The sequence below is a fragment of the Ctenocephalides felis genome, unplaced genomic scaffold, assembly GCF_003426905.1.
Source record: "Ctenocephalides felis isolate EL2017-DRISC unplaced genomic scaffold, ASM342690v1 CF-g0.4_SCAFFOLD_03572, whole genome shotgun sequence".
NCBI lineage: Eukaryota > Metazoa > Arthropoda > Insecta > Siphonaptera > Pulicidae > Ctenocephalides > Ctenocephalides felis.
The window spans coordinates 23,766,501-23,786,526 of record NW_020539726.1 but is presented as its reverse complement, the minus strand read 5'-3'; the positions used below and the strand labels follow the sequence as shown (position 1 = coordinate 23,786,526).

Sequence of the window (20,026 nt, the reverse complement as noted above, 5' to 3'; positions counted from 1 at the left end):
CTAAAATACTTGAAATAAATAATTTTAACTTTGCAACTCAGTTTAAATAATTCTTAGACAAGATTTGTCATTTCAACCCGTTTTTGAAGGGGATTACTAAATTTGGAATATTTACTTTTCATGTAAACTTATATGAACATCATCGTCCAATTTATAAGCTATTATATTTTGTCTATAACACACGAATAATGAAAGCTACAGTATTTTATTTATAATGATATATTTGAAAACATTTAATATTCTTCGAATATTTTATTACAGTACGCGAAGTTCCAGCAATTTGCCTTAAGGCACCATGCCATTCACCACTAATTTACTAAATATTTTATCATAAATGGATATTAAACCGTGGTATAGTTAAAAATTCTGAACTTATAAATATATCTTGTATACTGCAGTAAAGTCTATCAAGATAACATCATTATATTATATCATAAAAAAATAAAATAAAATCATAAAAAAATAAAATAAAATGAAAAGCTATTTATTTTTATAAAAATTCATATATTTATTAGTGTTATACAAGTATTACATAAGAGAAATATTTCGTTTATGTTAATGCTTTGAAAAAAAAGCAAGATTAATAATGTATAAATTCAAAGCGTATGTTAAGAGTACTGCAAATATTTATGTATATTAACAATTAGATAATGTATGATAATATGTACACGCAAATGAAAATTTTGTATAGTAAAGGTAATTAAAGTGTTAAAATGACAAGTTAACTAGTTGTAAGTAAGTGGCATTTTTCTTTAGGGCAATTGTAAATAATAATTGACTTGACCAATAAAATTGAGATTTAGCCACTTTTAGTGGCGATACAGAAGTTTTAAATTTTGACACGGACCATTGTCTCAAACTTAGACGAATTTCTATAATTAAACCACTTTTCATAGATCTATAATGCTTTGGTTGATCGTTAAGGGCAAGCTCTATAATCAATCACCAAATGGTTCAATGCAACCATTTCGAACTGATTTATCAATTAGATCTTGAAAATTTAAAATTGGTGCAAGATTTTTAGTTCAAGCGTGAATGAATGCACTTTTCTGTTAATTCTAAAGAAACCGCTCGACTGATCATAGCGAAATACTAATAAAAGCAAGTACTTATCAAGTTTCATCGAATATGTCTTTTAAACTTTTAAAATCAATGCAACCGTTTTTGAGAAAACGTCGATAAATTTCAAATTTTGGCTCCGGTACATTCAAACACAAATACCTACTTTTTTCACTTTGGTGTCAAACTATTCTGATTGACAAAAAATCATAACATTTGCAAATTGGAATTTCTGGCGAAAACATAAACATGATCTTATTCAGGGAGTTAAAAAATCAACACCTAAAATATGCGAGTTCTTAATCATATACAATAATATTGTTGCATTGTTAACATAACTGCGTTTATGGTATCAACATCGTAGAAAGATATAATTAAAATGATTATTAATATTTATCTTTTATAAATATAAATAATTATATGATAGTAGAGCTAATAATTATGTTTACTCTCAGATTTTTTGTGTATTATATGATGTTTTATAAAGTATTTTAAAATCAGATTTATAAGCTTTATATTTAAAAATTATAAGCAGGAACGGTAGGAACCATAAATGAACAAGCATGGTAGAAAATTTAGGTTTTATGCTTATTTATTAATGGCAGGGCTTCTTAAAATTTTGTCCTTCGGGACACCATTTACGATTGCGAGTTTCTTGGCGACCCCATTTATGACTGCTAGTTTGTGTGATGACCCCACAAATATAAAATAATAAAATTAATATTTTTAAATATTTTATATATTTGGTAACAATATACGTACATACATATATGTACTTTAATATATATTAAAGTATATATGTAGTTTAAGAATTCGTTGAGAACATACAAAAATCAAGACGTGATGTTATAAAACGAGATAAATATATAAATATTTGATATTAAAACCACTCATGACCCCAGAATTTTTGCCCGCGACCCCATTTGGAGTCGCGACCTATAGTTTAAGAAGCTCTGATTTATGGTTTTACCTAACACATGTTTAGGTTTACGTCTTCGCTGACTAGTACACTTTAATTCCGCTGCAAGCGTGCGTGTCGCTTTTGGTAAACGAAACATGCTGCGAATTTTACATTCTTGATTTTATTTATATATAACACGTGTTTGTTTACATTAATGTTACATTTTCGTAAATTAAGTAAATTTTGTGATTGTAGTGTAATTAATATATAACTAAGGTAAATAAGAAATGGTATATACTAGTTTTATAAATTTATAACCTCAAATTTATCATAAAACACTTCTTTGTAGACATGGAGTACAAAATCGGTTGCTTAGCAGACCTTATATCAGGCTCAGATACTCCAAAACAAGATGTTCAAAAAACTATTTTACCTGCACCCAAATTTAAAAAGATTGGCGACTCTAATCTTGGTAAAAATAAAAGGAAAAAGCTTCGGAGATTAAATGAAACAGTTGAAAATGATAAAGAAAAAGAAGTGGATGATGATGAAAGTACTGAGAAAACAACACCTACTAAAGCTAATTCAGCTGATGATAGTGCTTTAAAAAGGACTATTTTTGTTGGTAATTTTCCTCATAGTCTAAAGAAATTACAACTGAAAAAATTGTTTGTAAAATACGGAGAAGTTGAATCTGTAAGATTTCGTAATGCACCTGTAGCAGATCCAAAAACTTCTAAGAAAGTTGCCATAATCAAGCAAGAATTTCATCCAAAACGTACAAATATTAATGCTTTTGTTTGTTTTAAATCAGAAGAATCAGCAAACAAAGCTTTGGAAGCCAATGGAACTGTTATCGAAGAACATCACTTGAGGGTTGATATGGCGACAAATGAAAAGGGATTGCATGATAATACTAAAGCTATATTTATTGGAAATCTAGATTTTTCTACAGAGGAAGACCATTTGTGGACTGCTTTTAATGATTGTGGGAAAATAGAATCAGTACGAATTGTGCGAGACAAAAAAACAAGCATGGGCAAAGGATTTGGGTATGTTAATTTTGCAACAACTGATGCAGTTGAGTTAGCAATGAAATTAGATGGGACGCTGATTAAGGACAGGCCTGTTAGAATTAAAAGAATACAAGCTAATCCGAATAGAAAGCCTATATCTCAAGAAAACTTAAATAAACCTTACAATATGAAAAAACGTGACAAATTTGGTAATAAAATAAGAAATCGTACACAGAGAGACTTGAAAAGAAAATCTTTGAGTAATCAGTCTGATGATTCTAGTAAAAAGCCAAAAATAGATAAGAAAATAGAAGGAAAAACTGTTTTTGAAGGTACTAAATCTGAGAAAAAGAAGAAAAAGAGTATCAATAAAGGCGAATTAAGAAAGAAAAAAATGGTTAAAAGATTGGCTCCAAAACCTAAAGTGTAAATATGCAATATAGTTTTATTGGAATAAACTCTACATGTTTATAAATCTGTCTGTGAAACTAAATATATAATTGTTAAATAAAACAAATCAGCACAGTTGCTAAATAAGAATATGTTTCATTTCATATTAAACAAAGTTTATCTATTAGACAATATTATGTACATATATGTACTTCTACTTTTATCTTCTATTAAGTCGAATTATAATATTTGTTCTTCTGTACTTCTTGTGTTAAAACTAAATTGTAAAAAAAAAATGTCTTATTTTCATGATAATGAGACCTTTAAAATGATAAAAAATATAATCAGTTTACTGATTAATAATATAATATAATAAAATATAATCAGTTTAATACTGAGTTGTGAAAGTATAATATCGTATAATATCGAAAGTATAATAGTTATATCATTCTTAACTATTTCAATTTATTTAGCAGGAGTAACCGAAATCAACTTGTAAACATTATATGTTTACTGCATGTGAATAACTTTGATTAATTAATGTTATTTTTACTATGGGAATTAAAAGATTATTTTTGATCTTTCTTGCCAATACTATTGTAACAGAGCGTTTCTAGCACATGAAATGTATGTGATGTTTTATTAACTTCCTGTAGGCTAAGTTTAGTAATTGCAAAAAAAACGAAAATGAATATTTTTATATATTTTTACCTTATTCTTAGAAAAAATGGATGCATGGATGGATTGCATGTGTGTGTGCGTGTGTGTGTGTTTGCGGATACAAATTTTCGTCGACGATTTCGGGAGCACGGCTCAACCGATTTCAATTATTCAAAAAACATTCGATTCCTATTGATAAGAGGACGTTTTGAAGATACGGGGCAAAGAGTGCCAAGAACGAAAACTCAGTTTTTAAGAAAACGAAGCGTCTGATTTTAATAATTCAAAAATCATTTTACTTGTACTGAAGAAATGAACAACTGGTACAAATTTTGGAAAGACAGGCCCAGCGTCTCCGGAGATCCAACAAAAAAAGTAAAAAATAATGCCATTTGGCGGTCAAAAATGAACATTAGACTAGACATATGTACATCTTATCATCAGATATTTTATAAAGATTACAAAATAAGTACAAATTTTGTGTACATTTATATGGGTTCTGTACCAAATATTTACACGTTGACGTTAGACTTTGCGGCGCTTACGCGCTTTGATATTTCGACTCCAAATCAGCAATGCAGTGCGATTTTTGACAAAAAAATCAAAATACAAAAAGATTAAGATATAAAAAAAATATTTTTTTCAAAAAAGTCAAATGTTCTCAAAAATTTCATAATTTCTCAAAATTCCTTCAAAGTTTTGCAAAGTTTTTTTTAATTAGTTAGCTTTCGGTACGGGAAGTTCCAGCAATTTGCCTTAAGGCACGATGCAATGCACTACTAGTTAATTTTTTAAGATGATTTAGATCTACCAGTCCAATAAAATTTAAAAATTCCATTTTTAAATTTTATCTACCATGTTCACCAACATAAGCATCAAAACAGGTTTGTCGTTCTCAGATTGAGAAAACTTAAATTTTCAGGCTAGTTTGACACATGATCTACTTTTGACAGATATGATTTTTTATTTAAGATCACTTATAGTTTACATCATGTATTTTTTAAGACATCTGTACAGATAATTAAATGGGGCATATGTTATACAAAATCAATGCAGGTGTCTGAGATAAGTGCTACGTAACTCGTGAAAGTGAAAATGGCCATGTAAATGTCTGCATACCACGACGATTGTCTAATAAGAATACTTGTATACGTATTAATAGATTATTTTGTAATGAAAATCGATTATGATGATTAAACACTAATTTAAATATAAAAAATTAATTTGACGTAGTAAAACATGCAAACAAATTTAAAAACAAAAGAAATGTTTATAGTTCGAGCTTTGGAAAAAATCCTTGCGGATAAGGACATTCGTAGATCACATCATTCTCAATTAAAACGAGCCTGCGAGTTAGCTTTAGGTAAAATACTTGTGTTATAGAATATTAAATTTATATATTTATTCAATATTGTACACTTTATTATAGTTTTCTTTTAGTTTATTTTTGTACTTTATACAAATTTGTGTTAAACAAATCCTGTCTTAAATTTTAGAATCTGCAATTGATGTCAACATTTTATTTGAATTTATGATGATTGTAGACATAAAAGTGTGTTATGATCAATTTATTGCCATAGTTACAATAAATGTCAATAAAATCTGCTATAAGTTTTTGTTTAACATTTCTTTGCCATTTATGTCTTTAGTTTTAAGTAATACTCATTTTAATGAATTTATTTTTGATTAGGTGAAATAAAAACAGAATTAAAAGATGGAGGAGAAGATACAACTCTTAATTCATCAGCTACACTACCTCTACCAAAAAATGATTCAAATATCATAAATGCAGAAAAGTATTTTCTGCCTTTTGAATTGGCATGCCAGAGTAAATCATCCAGAATTGTTGTCACGGCTTTAGACTGTCTCCAAAAACTAATCGCATATGGGCATCTTACTGGAAACATACCAGATTCCACTGCTCCTGGGAAATATCTAATAGATCGGATTGTGAAAACTATTTGTTTATGTTTTACTGGCCCTCAAACAGATGAAGGTGTACAATTACAAATAATAAAAGCATTGCTCACAGTGGTAACATCTCAGCATGTTGAAGTGCATGAAGGAACGGTTTTAGATGCTGTGCGGACTTGTTACAATATATATTTAGCTAGTAAGAACTTAATTAACCAAACTACAGCCCGTGCCACCTTACAGCAAATGTTGAATGTTATTTTTACACGTATGGAAAATCAAGCTTTTGAAGTACCTCAAACTAAAACTGATGAAAATGTTGATGAAAGTGAAAATGGCATTACTGCAGAGGATGTGGTCATAGATGTTTTGAATGAAATTATTAATAACGTTGTGAATTTAAGTGATAATGTGCCTTCTACAGGAAGTGAATCAAAAAGTTTAGAAGTGAATAATGAACAACAAACACCAGATAATACTTGTCATGAAAATCATAAAGATGAATGTGATAGTAGAATTGAGGTAAAAGAAAATTTAAATGAAAGCAATCAAACAAATACATCTATAAATGAAATTTCTTCTTCTGAAACGGATGTTAATGAGAAATGTGATACAAGTTCACTGGATATGAATGGCAGCATCGGGAATAACATAAGTCGCATACCTTCTCAAGAGAGTATGGATACTCATAGTGAAAATGATAGCATAAATACTGCACAATTTACACATATTTTGCAAAAAGACGCTTTCCTTGTTTTTCGAGCACTTTGCAAGTTATCTATGAAAGCTCTACCAGAAGGAGTTCCTGATCCAAAATCACATGAACTACGATCAAAAGTCTTGTCTTTACATTTGCTGCTATCTATACTCCAAAGTGCTGGACCAGTATTTCGCAATAATGAAATGTTCATAACAGCAATTAAGCAATATCTTTGTGTGGCCTTATCTAAAAATGGTGTAAGCTCAGTACCAGAAGTTTTTGAATTATCGCTTTCTATATTTTTAGCATTGTTATCAAATTTCAAAACTCATTTAAAAATGCAAATTGAAGTATTCTTTAAGGAGATATTCTTAAACATTCTTGAGACCACAAGCTCATCATTTGATCACAAGTGGATGGTTATTCAAGCTCTGACAAGAATTTGTGCAGATGCGCAGAGTGTTGTAGATATTTATGTAAACTATGATTGTGATTTGTCTGCAGCAAACTTATTTGAGCGTCTCGTGAATGATTTATCAAAAATTGCTCAAGGGCGACAAGCATTGGAATTAGGTGCCACTCCGATTCAAGAGAAAACCATGAGAATACGTGGATTAGAATGTTTAGTTTCTATTTTGAAATGTATGGTTGAATGGAGCAAGGATTTGTATGTTAATCCCAATTCTCAAACCACACTTGGAGCGACCAAATCTAATAAGGATTTGGAACCTGATAATAATTCTAGTACTCTAAAATCTCATGGTGGCTCAACGGTCAGCTTGAATTCCCAAGGCTCTAGTATAATTGGTAATAAAGAAATATTAGATTCTCCTGAACAACTTGAGGTTTTGAAGCAACAAAAGGAAATTTGGGAAACTGGTATAAATATGTTCAATAGAAAGCCAAAAAAAGGTGTATTATTTTTACAAGAACAAGGATTTTTGGGAGAATCGATTTCTGATATTGCTGACTGGTTGCACACTGATGATAGACTGGATAAAACTTTTATTGGTGATTATCTAGGAGAAAATGATGATCATTGTAAATCAGTTATGTGTGCGTATATAGATGCCATGGATTTTGCAGATCAAGACATTGTAGCTTCATTAAGATATTTTCTTGAAGGATTTAGGTTACCAGGAGAAGCTCAAAAAATTGATAGATTGATGGAGAAGTTTGCAAGTAGATATTGCGAATGCAATCCTAATAACGGCTTGTTTGCCAGCGCAGACACTGTTTATGTTCTAGCGTTTTCAGTAATTATGTTAACAACAGATCTACATTCCCCGCAGGTTAAAAATAAAATGACAAAAGAACAATATATTAAATTGAATCGAGGAATTAGTGACAACAAGGATTTGCCAGATGAATATCTATCACAAATTTATGACGAAATTGCTGGTCATGAAATTAAGATGAAATCTGTGGTAAATAAACCAGGAAAACAAATCATCGCAAATGAAAAGAAACGTAAATTGTTATGGAATATGGAAATGGAAGTAATATCAACTGCTGCTAAAAATTTAATGGAATCTGTTTCACATGTTCAAACTCCATTCACTTCTGCTAAACATTTAGAACATGTTCGACCAATGTTCAAAATGGCGTGGACACCTTTCTTGGCAGCTTTTTCTGTTGGGCTTCAGGATTGTGATGATACAGAAATTGCATCATTATGTCTTGATGGAATTCGATGTGCTATAAGAATTGCTTGCATTTTCCACATGTCATTGGAAAGAGATGCTTATGTGCAAGCTCTTGCACGTTTTACATTATTAACAGCCAATTCACCAATAACTGAAATGAAAGCTAAGAATATTGACACTATAAAAACTTTAATAACAGTGGCTCATACGGATGGTAATTACTTGGGAACAAGCTGGCTTGATATTTTAAAATGTATATCTCAATTAGAATTGGCTCAACTAATAGGAACAGGTGCAAGACCTCAGTACCTATCTGGTTCGTCGCATAAACCACCTGATTTTAGCCTGAATACTTTAGATCCTACTGTAAAGGAACATATAGGGGAAACAAGTTCTCAAAGTGTAGTTGTAGCTGTTGATCGCATTTTCACAGGGTCTACCAGATTGGATGGAGACGCTATTGTTGATTTTGTAAAAGCTTTATGTCAAGTTTCTGTTGATGAACTGACTCATACCAGGATGTTTTCTTTACAAAAAATTGTTGAAATATCGTATTATAATATGGGACGTATTCGTTTGCAATGGTCCAGAATCTGGCAAGTGCTCGGAGATCACTTTAATGCCGTGGGATGTAACCCTAGTGAAGAAATATCGTTCTTTGCCGTTGATTCCTTAAGGCAATTATCTATGAAATTTATTGAGAAAGGTGAATTCGCAAATTTCCGTTTCCAGAAAGACTTTTTAAGACCGTTCGAACACATAATGAAGAAGAATAATTCTCCAGTTATACGAGATATGGTTGTACGTTGCGTAACTCAAATGGTACATTCACAGGCACATAATATACGATCAGGTTGGAAAAATATATTTTCTGTATTTTATCTAGCAGCCGGCGATCACATTGAAGGTATTGTGGAACTAGCTTTCCAAACGACTGGAAAGATTATCACAGAACTGTATAAAAAACAGTTTCCGGCCATGATAGATTCGTTTCAGGATTCTGTGAAATGTTTGTCTGAATTTGCTTGCAATGCTAGATTTCCTGATACTAGCATGGAGGCTATAAGACTGGTAAGAACTTGCGCACTGAGTGTTCATTCGTCGCCACATTTGTTCGCGGAACACGCAGGAATGGAAGCGGATATATCAGTATCGGAAGAAGACAGAGTTTGGGTTAGAGGATGGTTTCCGCTACTATTTTCATTATCATGTATAGTAAATAGATGTAAGTTAGACGTTAGGACAAGAGGTCTGACGGTTTTGTTTGAAATTGTTAAAACCCATGGTGAGGCGTACAAGCCCCATTGGTGGCGTGATTTGTTTAATATTTTATTCCGAATCTTTGACAACATGAAACTACCCGAACAGCATACAGAGAAAGCTGAATGGATGACAACGACATGTAACCATGCTTTATATGCCATAGTGGATGTTTTCACGCAATACTTCGATGTATTAGGTGATTTGTTATTGGAAGAGTTGTACACACAACTCCATTGGTGCGTGCAGCAGAATAATGAGCAATTAGCTAGATCAGGCACAAACTGTTTGGAAAACCTAGTCATATCAAATGGTTTGAAATTTACGGAGCAAACATGGGACAAAACGTGCCAGTGTATGTTAGATATATTCAATAGCACCATTCCGTCCGATTTGCTCACATGGACATCAGACAATGTGCAGAGTACACAAGCTGCACAAAAACCTTTAGAAAACGGAGAAGTGAGACAAGGGATTTTAAAGAAATCTAGCAGTCAACATTCCTTACATTCCGAAGACACCAAAATCAATTGTGATAATAATGTGTTTTCAGCGTTATTGATAAAATGTGTTGTTCAATTAGAATTAATCCAAACCATAGACGATATTGTTTTCTTTCCAGCAACATCGCGCAAAGAAGATGCCGAAACTTTAGCACTGGCGGCTGCAGATATGTCGGGGGGTCTCAACAATCAAGCAGAATGCCAACGAGAAGAACAAGGGATGTATCGTCTCCTGAGCTCTCCACACCTAATTCAACTTACAGAATGCTTAATGCAAAGTCATAGATTTGCAAAAGTATTCAATGCCAATCACGAACAAAGAAATCTGTTGTGGAGAGCCGGATTTAAAGGATCCATCAAACCAAATCTTATGAAACAAGAGACTCAATCATTGGCATGCGTTTTGAGAATTTTATTTAAAATGTATGGAGATGAGGCTAGAAGGCGTGATTGGGCACAAGTTCAGTCCCAGCTTATTATTGTTTCTAAAGAAGCTTTAGAATATTTCTTGAGTCTGCAAAGTGAATCCCATAGGGACGCTTGGACAAACATATTACTGCTTATTTTGATGCGGATACTGAAAATGCCAGATGATAGGGTAAGTAATTTTTTATATTTTGATCATTTATATTTTAAGTTCATGTGTAAAGAATTCAGCACAATTTTTTGTTTGAGAAGTTTTGATCCAACCAATTGCCTCTTGTTTACATATCATAAAATGTAAAAAATTAATTGAGGAATGACACAAGTAATTTTGTATTAGTGTAAAATTGCGAAAGTATTAATGTATCAAATACTTTAAAATTCGATGCGCTTTGATCTTTTGCTTAAAGCATGAATTGAAAGAAAAACTAGTTGGTATTTGTATTTTGCCTAGAAGCAAGTTACATGAACTTTCCGATATGTGTAAATAATCGACTTAATCAATAAAAAATAAATCAATTTATGAGTGATTAAAAGTATTCTGAGTGGATTGATTACACATAATTGAAAACGAACGAACACGTTAACTCGGAGTTTTTTCTAAAAGCAAATTTTCAAAAATCAACAATTTTTATATTTGAACCAGTTTCTGTAGGACTTTAATGGTTTAGTATGTTTATTAAGACCAAGTACTCTATCGTTATACCAAGTAAATCGTCTAATTTTAATTTTAACAAACATCAAAAAAAACTATACTGATTTTCTCAAACTTTGATGAATTTTTAAAATTAAACTACTTGTCGTCGTAAGGCCGTAATATTTCAGTGAGTTCTATAAGACCATGATATATATCGCCAAAAAAAGTTCCATAGAAATCAGCTTAAATTATAAAAAAACGGCTCGGTAGATTTTCACCTAAAACTAATCAGTATAATTCCCAACTAATATCTTTCGAACAATTTTTGATTTTTTTAAATCTATTGGGTAGTATGAGCTTAAATGTGGACTGAAAGTTTAACACTTTTTTCTAGAGAAAACATAAAATTATCGAATCGGATTTTTTTATGATAACATAAACTTCTCCTTCGGGAAGTTAATAATTTAGTTAAAAAGTAATATTAAAATCAATGGAATATTAGAATTTCAATATCCTAGTATGTTTATGTTAAATTATTACCAAATTTATTGAAAATATTTCAAGAGCTAAGTTTCAATCTAATCGAATTTATCACTTTTAGTTTGCTGCACATGTTTCAAGTTATTACAATCTACTATGTGAAATTACATGTTGTGACCTAAAGGCAGAATTGCGATCAGTGCTTCGGCGAGTGTTTTTGAGAATTGGACCAGTGTTTTCAATAACATCAAATACTCCTTCATAACAAAAAGCGTAAGATTTTTTATTATTATAATGAATGTTGGTGCCCTAACAAGAGTTATTATGTACATTATGGATGTTAAATAATATATACAAATTGTATATATAAATATATAATAGTATTAGTGTAGTTAATTAGATATAATAGTTTATACAGAGAAGGAAGATGGTGATAAAATTATAAAAATAAAAGTATATGTATATTTATATATAGCATTTATTTCCGTGGTTCACACTTTCATAGTTGGCAACATTTTATAATCATTAAGTCATAGGTAAATGTTATTGAGACAAGTTTTATTACTATAAATTATGAGCATTGTTACTGTATAAAATGTGTACCTCTAATACCAGTAGGACTAACAACTGGCAAAGAAAGCACTTGTTTCATTAACACAGTCGTACTAGTAATGAAAGTTATTCGTTTCACCATGTTATTCATAGAACCTAATATAAAGGTAATTAATGCATTAAATTAGTTTACGACATAAACATAAACTAATTTATATCTTATATGTAAAAATTGCAATGTTTATTTATTTATAAAAATCATTTTATATATTCAAATATGTAGTCATGAAAAAGTTTTAAAATGCAAAATAAAGATTTAAGATATTGTCAGACCCTGAATGGCCTTTTCAATTGTATGTAAATCCCAGATTACCAACTGACCATCTAAACCAGATGTGCTGATTTTTGTAGCATTTATTTTAGTTCCACTGTGTAAGCATAGTGAAGTAATTGCATTCTGATGAATTGATTCTAAGTTAGTATCAAAATTTTCAATTCTAGCCTGTCTGTCTAGAGATTGAAATTTTCTCATGGCTGAAATACCACCGGCTTCTTTTTTCTGGCAAGTGTCCAATCTTGCAGCAAAGCTCAGATTGCCAGTAGCATCTAATGTATAAAGTAAAGGAAAGCAACTATGACCAGCAACGACTATAGATTTGTTTGTGATCCATTGGCAAACCATAAATGGCAAATATTCTGTTCTGAGTTTACACACAGCATTTCCCTTAGAAGAGTCTACGACATTTATGGTGCTATCATGACCAACCCAACAAATCTTGTTTCCATCCCCAGAGAAACTAACACTATGTATCCAACCACCACCAGCAGTGGAGTTAACAAATTCTGCTAACATATTACCTAATGTTACTTTGCTACCCCATGATGTAGGGGTAGGTTGTTCTTCAATGTCTTTAATGTAAGCCGAAAATACTCTGACTTTAAAATCTGCAGAACCTGCTACAAGCAGTACATTGTTGGGATGCCAATCTAAAGCAGTAATTGTTGATCGAATAGGTTTTTTAATATGCTTAGAAACCCACCAATCATTCTCTTTTTCAAAGTAACAAACGGATAAGATTCTTGCACCTGAACCAACAGCAAATTTATTCTCTAGCGGGGACCATTTAACACATGTTGCTGCTCGATTTATTCTCAATAACACAAGGGTTGGTTTCCATTTATTGTCATCACCTTGTGTCCAAACATAAGCATTGCGATCTACGGCACATGTAACTATACGATTTGTATTTGGAGCCCAGTCAATGCCCATGACACGTAAGTCATGTTGATTTAAAACATCTAATAACTTCCAATCCTGGCCATCTTGCTTGTAAATGTGAACCTCATGATTATTTGGCGACATTGCAAATTCTGAAAATAATATCTGTATCACACAAGTACAAGTACACCTTGTTAAGAAAAGGTATCAAAATAAAATATTTACTCTTATATGTATCACACAAGTACAAGTACACATGGTAAAGAAAAGGTTTCAAAATATGAAAAATATATGCTATCATTAGGGCTGAATTTAATTTTGATAATATATCGATTTTCATATAATTTCTACTTACGAGTTTTATCTTTATTCCAAGCATGGCAAGTAATTGGATTTACACCAAACGTATGTCTCTGAGTCATCTTAAAATTGTTATTTTTAATACTTTACTTATGGAACTAAATTAATAACTAATTTTAAATAATAAGATTTATTTATTTCTCAGTATCGAACAAAGGGAAATTCGTGGACTCTGGTCCGTCGACACAAATCTCCAAAATTGACAAAGTAATAACTTATTTGAAATACTAATAAAATTGTATCAAAAATTATACGCATTCATTATTCATGCAAAATTATAAAGTTAACGCCTCATTAGTCACACAGCCACATTTATCAAATTGACATTTGAAGAGATTAGATATAATTGTGAAGTTTTATCATAAACTGTAAACAGGCTCGGCACACCCACGAAGGTCTTACCAACTGTCAACTTCGGTGATCTGATCAAACTTAACTCTTAACCCATTAAAATCTCTCTTTTCACAGCTGGCAACACTAATAATTTCTGCGTCCTGATAAATTTCTTGCATTTACCCCGGAGACCTCAGACAATAATAATAAATATATCCTGGGGATATCTTTTTTTTCTCTAGAATGCATATAATTCTGTATGCTTTAAGTTTTTATTTATCAATGATAAATATACAAGTTTTTATTAAGCATTCAAAAGTATTCAAGTTTTTCAACGTCGATTTCCACAACGTCCGTTGTCAAGAGCTGTCAGTTTGGTTCAATGAGCGGCATTGTAAAAAGGTAACTTTTTGATAAGACATTTGTTTCTAATTTTGTTATTTACATAAATTTAGAGTTTATTAACTTCCCGTAGGGTAAGTTATTGTAATGGGCCGAAAATCGGAATTGAAATTTTTTACATTTCTCGACGTTTTGAAGGTTTCTGAACATTTTGGCATACCTCAGAAAAAATGGATGTGTGTGTGTGTGTGTGTGTGTACTCGTATGTATGGATACAAATTTCCAGTCACGTTTTCGGGCGCATAGATCAACCGATTTGAACGGTTCAAAAAACATTCGATTCCTATTAATAGGGAAAAGAGCTGATTAGTTTTTGGCAAAGGCAGGCCCAGCCGTTTCGGAGATACGAAGCAAAGAGTGCAGAAAATAAAAATCGACTTTTTGAGAGAACGGAGTATCCGATTTGAATGATCTAAAAAACATTCAATTAATGATTAGGAGGAGTGTTTAATAGTTTTTGGCAAAGGCAGGTCCTGGCATTTTGAAGATACGGAGCTAAATATGTAAAAAATGGCAGTTTTTGAGAGAACTAAGCGTCCGATTTAAATGATTCAAAGAACTTTCTGCTTGTCTTAACAAAATAATTGATCTTGGAAAAAAAATTCAACTTTTTTTTTTTTTTTAATTTTTTGTATATCGAAAATAATTCAGATTTTATTTTTAATTCTGACTATAGTTCTAATATACTTTACAAATAATTTCAACTTTGCAATTCAGTTTATATAATTCTTATAAATATTAGACAATGTTACAATATTTATAATAATCTATTTGAAAACATTCAGTATTCCTCGAACATTTCGTTACGGTACGGGAAGTTCCAGCAATTTGCCTTAAGGCACGATGCCATAATTGCCTCAAGACAGAATTCTACTTACAGCTAGTTTATAATTCAATTTATCATTGGAACATAAATTTTGATCCATAGTTTGGATTAATTATGCGTTTCGTTTGTCACACTGTTAGGCAATCAGGCGTAATGCTGAACACAATAGTTTGTTTATTCATAATTTTGTCCAAGAAAAAGATTTATACGATTCGGTATAGTCTGAAGTCTGACATGAAAAAAGTGCTTTATGTAGTTCTGTTCCTATTAGAATCTCATTATGCGAATATTATATTTTCTTTGTATTACAATTACGATAATAATTAAAAAAACGTTCTAATAGCTCTCAAGCATTTTTATTTGCATAAAGGCACATTTTTGAAAAAAAAAACGAAATTTTTAAAAAAATGCCGGACTATCGGGCATTTCAAACTGTTAGGTGCCGGACTAAAGGACTTCTACTGGATATAATAATTCTATTAAGTATTTTTACTTTAATATAACCAATCCGCCCATAGTTATAATAGAATGTTGAAATGAAATTTTCTTCGATACGATTCTATTTTTCTTGTATTACCGGAATTATATCTTCATGATTTATGTTTGAATTATGTTTCACGTGATAAATATTCAAAATGTTGATGACAAAGAAGATTGTGTGAGGCAGCGAGCTTTTAACATTTAACCCTTTCCACTCGCTAAATCCGAGATTTATATGAATTTTGCCGCCGGAGTGGTGGCATCCGAGTGGAAAGGGTTAAAATTTTCATTTCATTCAATAAAATTTTAAATATACTATATATAATAAATTGTAATGTAATATAATAACAATACTGTAATAATCAATGCCATATTTTTATCTGATATATTTTCTCGAAATTGTCTATTTATCATTTGATTCATAATGATGAAAACTTGCTTTCAAAATATTTAGAACATTATATTTTCAATAATATTTTTTATTTTTTAACCTCCCGTAATTGCAAAAAAATCGGATATGAAAATTTGTATATATATTTACGTTTCAGAGATTTCTGAACATTTTGGCATACCTTAAAAAAATGGGTGTATGTGTGGGTGTGTGTTCGGATACAAATTTTCGTCCACGATTTCGGAAACACGGTTTAATCGATTTCAATCATTCAAAAAACATTCTATTCCTATTAATAAGGAGACGTGTTGATTAGTTTTTGGCGGAGGCAGGTCTAGACGTTTCGAAAATACGGGGCAAAAAGTGCCGAAAACGGTAACTCAGTTTTTAAGAGAACGGAGCGTCCGATTTTAATAATTCAAAAAACATTTTATTTGTATTGACAAGATGAATAACTGATTAAATTTTTGGGAAGGCGGGTCTAGCGGTTTCGGAGATTTAGTAAAAAAGTGAAAAAATGCCATTTTAACGGCCAAAAATGATAGACAAATGCACGTCAAATTATTAGATATTTTATGGAGATTTTAATAATACATATAAATTTTAAGCAGAGGGATTGCTTTGAAAAAAAGTTAAATTTTTTTTCAAAAAATTATTTTTTTACAGTCCTTTTTTTCAAAAATTTGAAAATTTTCAAAAATCTGATTTTTCAAAGTTAAAAAAAAATGTTAATCTTTTTAAAAAAAAAATTGTACGGGAAGTTTCAGCAATTTGGCCTAAGGTACGATGCCATGCACCACTAGTTATTACATTATTTAGGAATGATTCTTTATGAAATATTAAAATATAATCATACTAGTTATTCAATCATGTCAATAGAGAAGAAAACTTACAAAGATGTATATTCATATAAAATTTGGCAGAAAGATTTGATCATAAACAAGATTATTTGAAACGGAAATATTTGCCAGAAAAAAATATTTAGGTGTGTAATTTGATAACTCAATAGTTCAACCTACATGAAGCTCTTCTACAATTCAAAATTATATTATGTTCTTGCATCAAGTTTCACCTATATTGTGTATACACAATACATAGTGTACACAATTATTCCTTAGGGGCGTAATATGATCGATTTTGAAAATAAATTCATTCACAAAAATTTTGTAATTTTAGATTATTACTTTAAAAGAGAAAAATAACTAGTTTTTATATATTTTATATATTAAAACATCATATTTCATCCGTTCTCATGAAAGTTGTTTTGACTAGCGCTGCACAAATCTTTTTTTATACCTACCTGTGCAAGAGATTATATAAAAGATAATATAATTTTCGGACGTCATAAAACATCGAATGTGTCCTTCCTTGCTTTGACAGCAATATTATTTAAACAGAGAGGATTATGGGATTATCGGTAAATACTGGTAAGAGGATTTATTTATGATTATTTCTCGAATTTTTCGTACATTCTAGGATGACAAGACCTAAATCAAAATAAAAAAGAGCAATGATTATTGAAGACTGTTGACTTTTTTCTTCTTAAACTGAATTTAAGTCAAGGGATTATTTTGCGTACTTGTAAGTAGCTTTAACCAAGTATTAGTTTAATTATATTCTTTTATTCTTATAGATTTAAATCCTTAAAATATCTTTAATGAAGGAAATTAATAGTAATATTTTTGTAAGTGTATTTATGTGTATATATTAGGGTGGTCCTAAATCTGGTCATTTTTGAATTTCTTTGCTCCCAAGGGCTCAAATGCTTCCAAATAAATAAAAAATAAATCTCTAATAGTTTTAGCTGTTAATATTAACATTTATGTAGTCCGCACTTTAATTAAAAGTTTCACGTATTTATTATTAACATATGTCATTAAGTAAATTCTTGCGCAACCTATGATAGCATTTGTGATCTCAAATATTATGATACTTAAAAATATTTGTAATTCACTTAACCTTTAATTAAATCCATGTATGCTGTTTATCGAAATATTTATTTATCATGGCATCAAAAGTAATTTTGCAGCAAAATATTTATTTTGTGGGGAAATCAAGCAGGCTAGACTTGGAGGAAAAAAACAATTGGACTCGTCTTTCTGATATTAATTTTCAAAATCAATAAATTTTATATATTTTTATACAAGTGGAGTTTATACTTTCATATTCATAACCACCCCACGATTTAATTGGTAATATTCACACTTAAATTATCAGTAATAAATTGCCATCAAAATTATAACTGCTAAAAGTTTGTTATGAAAAAACGGATGCGTGCGTGTATTTTCTGTGTCCCCAATTTTTTGTTCACGATTTTGGGCGCACGGATCAACCGATTTGAAATATTCAAAAAACATTCGATTTTTTTGATGAGGAGAACTGACTAGTTTTTGAGAGAACAGACCATCCGATTTGAATGATTCCAAAAACATTCCAATCGTAATGATGGAGAGAAATGGTTGTTAGGTTTTGGCAAAGACAGGTCTAGCCGTTTCGAAAATACGGAACTAAATGTGCCAAAAGTTGTAGTTTGTGAGAGAACGAAGCATCCGATTTGAATGATTCACAAAACCGTTTGCTTCTATTGACGAAACCATTTGCTTGTATTGACGAAATCGAAAATAATATAGATTTTAATGTTAATTCTAGCTAATATTCTAAAGCTCACTTATATACTTCCTAATAAATTATTTTAACTTTGCAATTTAATTTTATCATTTTTAGAAATATGAGACCAATTCTTTCGTTCTAAATCCGCTTTATTCAGATTTGCTTATTAACTTTTTATGAAAACTTAAATAAACATTATAAAAGTTACAATATTATAGTAATATATTTGAAAACATCTTCGAATATTTCATTACGGTACGGGAAGTTCCAGCAATTTTCTTTAAGACTCGATGCCATACACCACTAGTTGCCTTAATGATGATGAACATGGTTGTCTTGTCAGGGATGTGGAGTCCATGAATGAAGCGAATCTTCTTACCGGGGGCGTAGCTCAAGTGGTAGAGCGCTCGCTTAGCATGTGAGAGGTACCGGGATCGATACCCGGCGCTTCCAACGTTTTTTTTTTAAACCAATGAATCTGGTTGTCAGATAATAGTATTTTACATAAAAAATTGGAATAATTTTTCGGCCGTGTCCGAAATTCAATTTTTTTGCCACAATCTAAAAAATACCGTATTCCTAGTATACCTTACGGACATTTAATTGACAATTAATTATATTATATAATTATATATCTTTACGTTTCAAAGATTTCTGAAAAATTTGGCATACCTTAGAAAAAATGGATGTATGTGTGCATATGTGTGTGTGCGCGCGGATACAAATTTTCCTTGACGATTTCTGGAACCGATCAACCGGTTTGAAAAATTAAAAAAACATTTGATTTGTATTGATAAAGAGACGTGCTGATTAGTTTTTAGCAAAGGCAGGTGTAGCCATTCCGAAGATACGGGGCAAAAAGTGCCAAAAACGGTAACTCAGTTTTTAACATTATGGAACGTCCGATTTTAATAATTTAAATAACATTTTACTTGTATTGGCAAGAAAAACTGATTAAATTTTTGGGAAGACAGGTCTAGCGGTTTCGGAGGACCAGTGAAAAAAGTAAAAAAAAGCCATTTGGCGGTCAAAAATGATCGTTACAATGAACATCAAATATTGTATTATCAGATATTTTATGGAGACTTTAATAATGTATATCACTTTTGTTTACATTTTTATGGGTTCCGTATCATCGTTTGTTCGTTAGACGGCGATGCAGCGCTTACACGCTTCTATATATTTTGTCTCTATGCAGTTAACCCTTTCGACTCGGATGCCGCCGCTCCGGCGGCATAGTCATTTTACCGTTGCGCTCGGATGT

The 20,026-nt window shown here is 31.0% G+C and overlaps 3 protein-coding genes and 1 non-coding gene across 4 annotated transcripts; 3 read left to right on the top strand and 1 right to left on the bottom strand.

Moving 5' to 3' along the window:
- Positions 1 to 2,175: 2,175 nt before the first annotated feature.
- Positions 2,176 to 3,494, top strand: LOC113387782 (RNA-binding protein 34). Its single transcript, XM_026625158.1, has 2 exons — positions 2,176 to 2,236; positions 2,310 to 3,494. The coding sequence occupies exon 2, from the start codon at positions 2,312 to 2,314 to the stop codon at positions 3,404 to 3,406; it is 1,095 nt and encodes a 364-aa protein (XP_026480943.1). The 5' UTR covers positions 2,176 to 2,236; positions 2,310 to 2,311; the 3' UTR covers positions 3,407 to 3,494.
- Positions 3,495 to 4,999: 1,505 nt separating this feature from the next.
- On the top strand, positions 5,000 to 12,008 carry LOC113387530 (brefeldin A-inhibited guanine nucleotide-exchange protein 1). Its single transcript, XM_026624860.1, has 3 exons — positions 5,000 to 5,389; positions 5,717 to 10,647; positions 11,711 to 12,008. Exons 1-3 carry the CDS (start codon positions 5,266 to 5,268, stop codon positions 11,852 to 11,854), a joined length of 5,199 nt encoding a protein of 1,732 aa, XP_026480645.1. The 5' UTR covers positions 5,000 to 5,265; the 3' UTR covers positions 11,855 to 12,008.
- A 46-nt stretch (positions 12,009 to 12,054) lies between these two features.
- LOC113387531 (actin-related protein 2/3 complex subunit 1A) lies at positions 12,055 to 14,039 on the bottom strand. The gene is made up of 2 exons (XM_026624861.1): positions 13,716 to 14,039; positions 12,055 to 13,512 (listed from the first exon to the last, which is right to left on the bottom strand). The coding sequence occupies exons 1-2, from the start codon at positions 13,780 to 13,782 to the stop codon at positions 12,458 to 12,460; spliced, it is 1,122 nt and encodes a 373-aa protein (XP_026480646.1). The 5' UTR covers positions 13,783 to 14,039; the 3' UTR covers positions 12,055 to 12,457.
- A 5,103-nt stretch (positions 14,040 to 19,142) lies between these two features.
- Trnaa-agc lies at positions 19,143 to 19,215 on the top strand. Its single transcript has one exon. It is a non-coding gene; the product is annotated as a tRNA-Ala (tRNA).
- The last annotated feature ends 811 nt before the right edge of the window (positions 19,216 to 20,026 follow it).

Bases quoted from the DNA above. Each gene is read 5' to 3' on its own strand.
- LOC113387782 (XM_026625158.1), top strand. From the start codon at position 2,312: ATGGAGTACAAAATCGGTTGCTTAGCAGACCTTATATCAGGCTCAGAT.
- LOC113387530 (XM_026624860.1), top strand. From the start codon at position 5,266: ATGCAAACAAATTTAAAAACAAAAGAAATGTTTATAGTTCGAGCTTTG. The intron at 5,390-5,716 runs GTAAAATACTTG...ATTTTTGATTAG, and splicing joins AGCCTGCGAGTTAGCTTTAG to GTGAAATAAAAACAGAATTA. The intron at 10,648-11,710 runs GTAAGTAATTTT...TATCACTTTTAG, and splicing joins TGAAAATGCCAGATGATAGG to TTTGCTGCACATGTTTCAAG.
- LOC113387531 (XM_026624861.1), bottom strand. From the start codon at position 13,782: ATGACTCAGAGACATACGTTTGGTGTAAATCCAATTACTTGCCATGCT. The intron at 13,513-13,715 runs GTAAGTAGAAAT...TATTATTTTCAG, and splicing joins TTGGAATAAAGATAAAACTC to AATTTGCAATGTCGCCAAAT.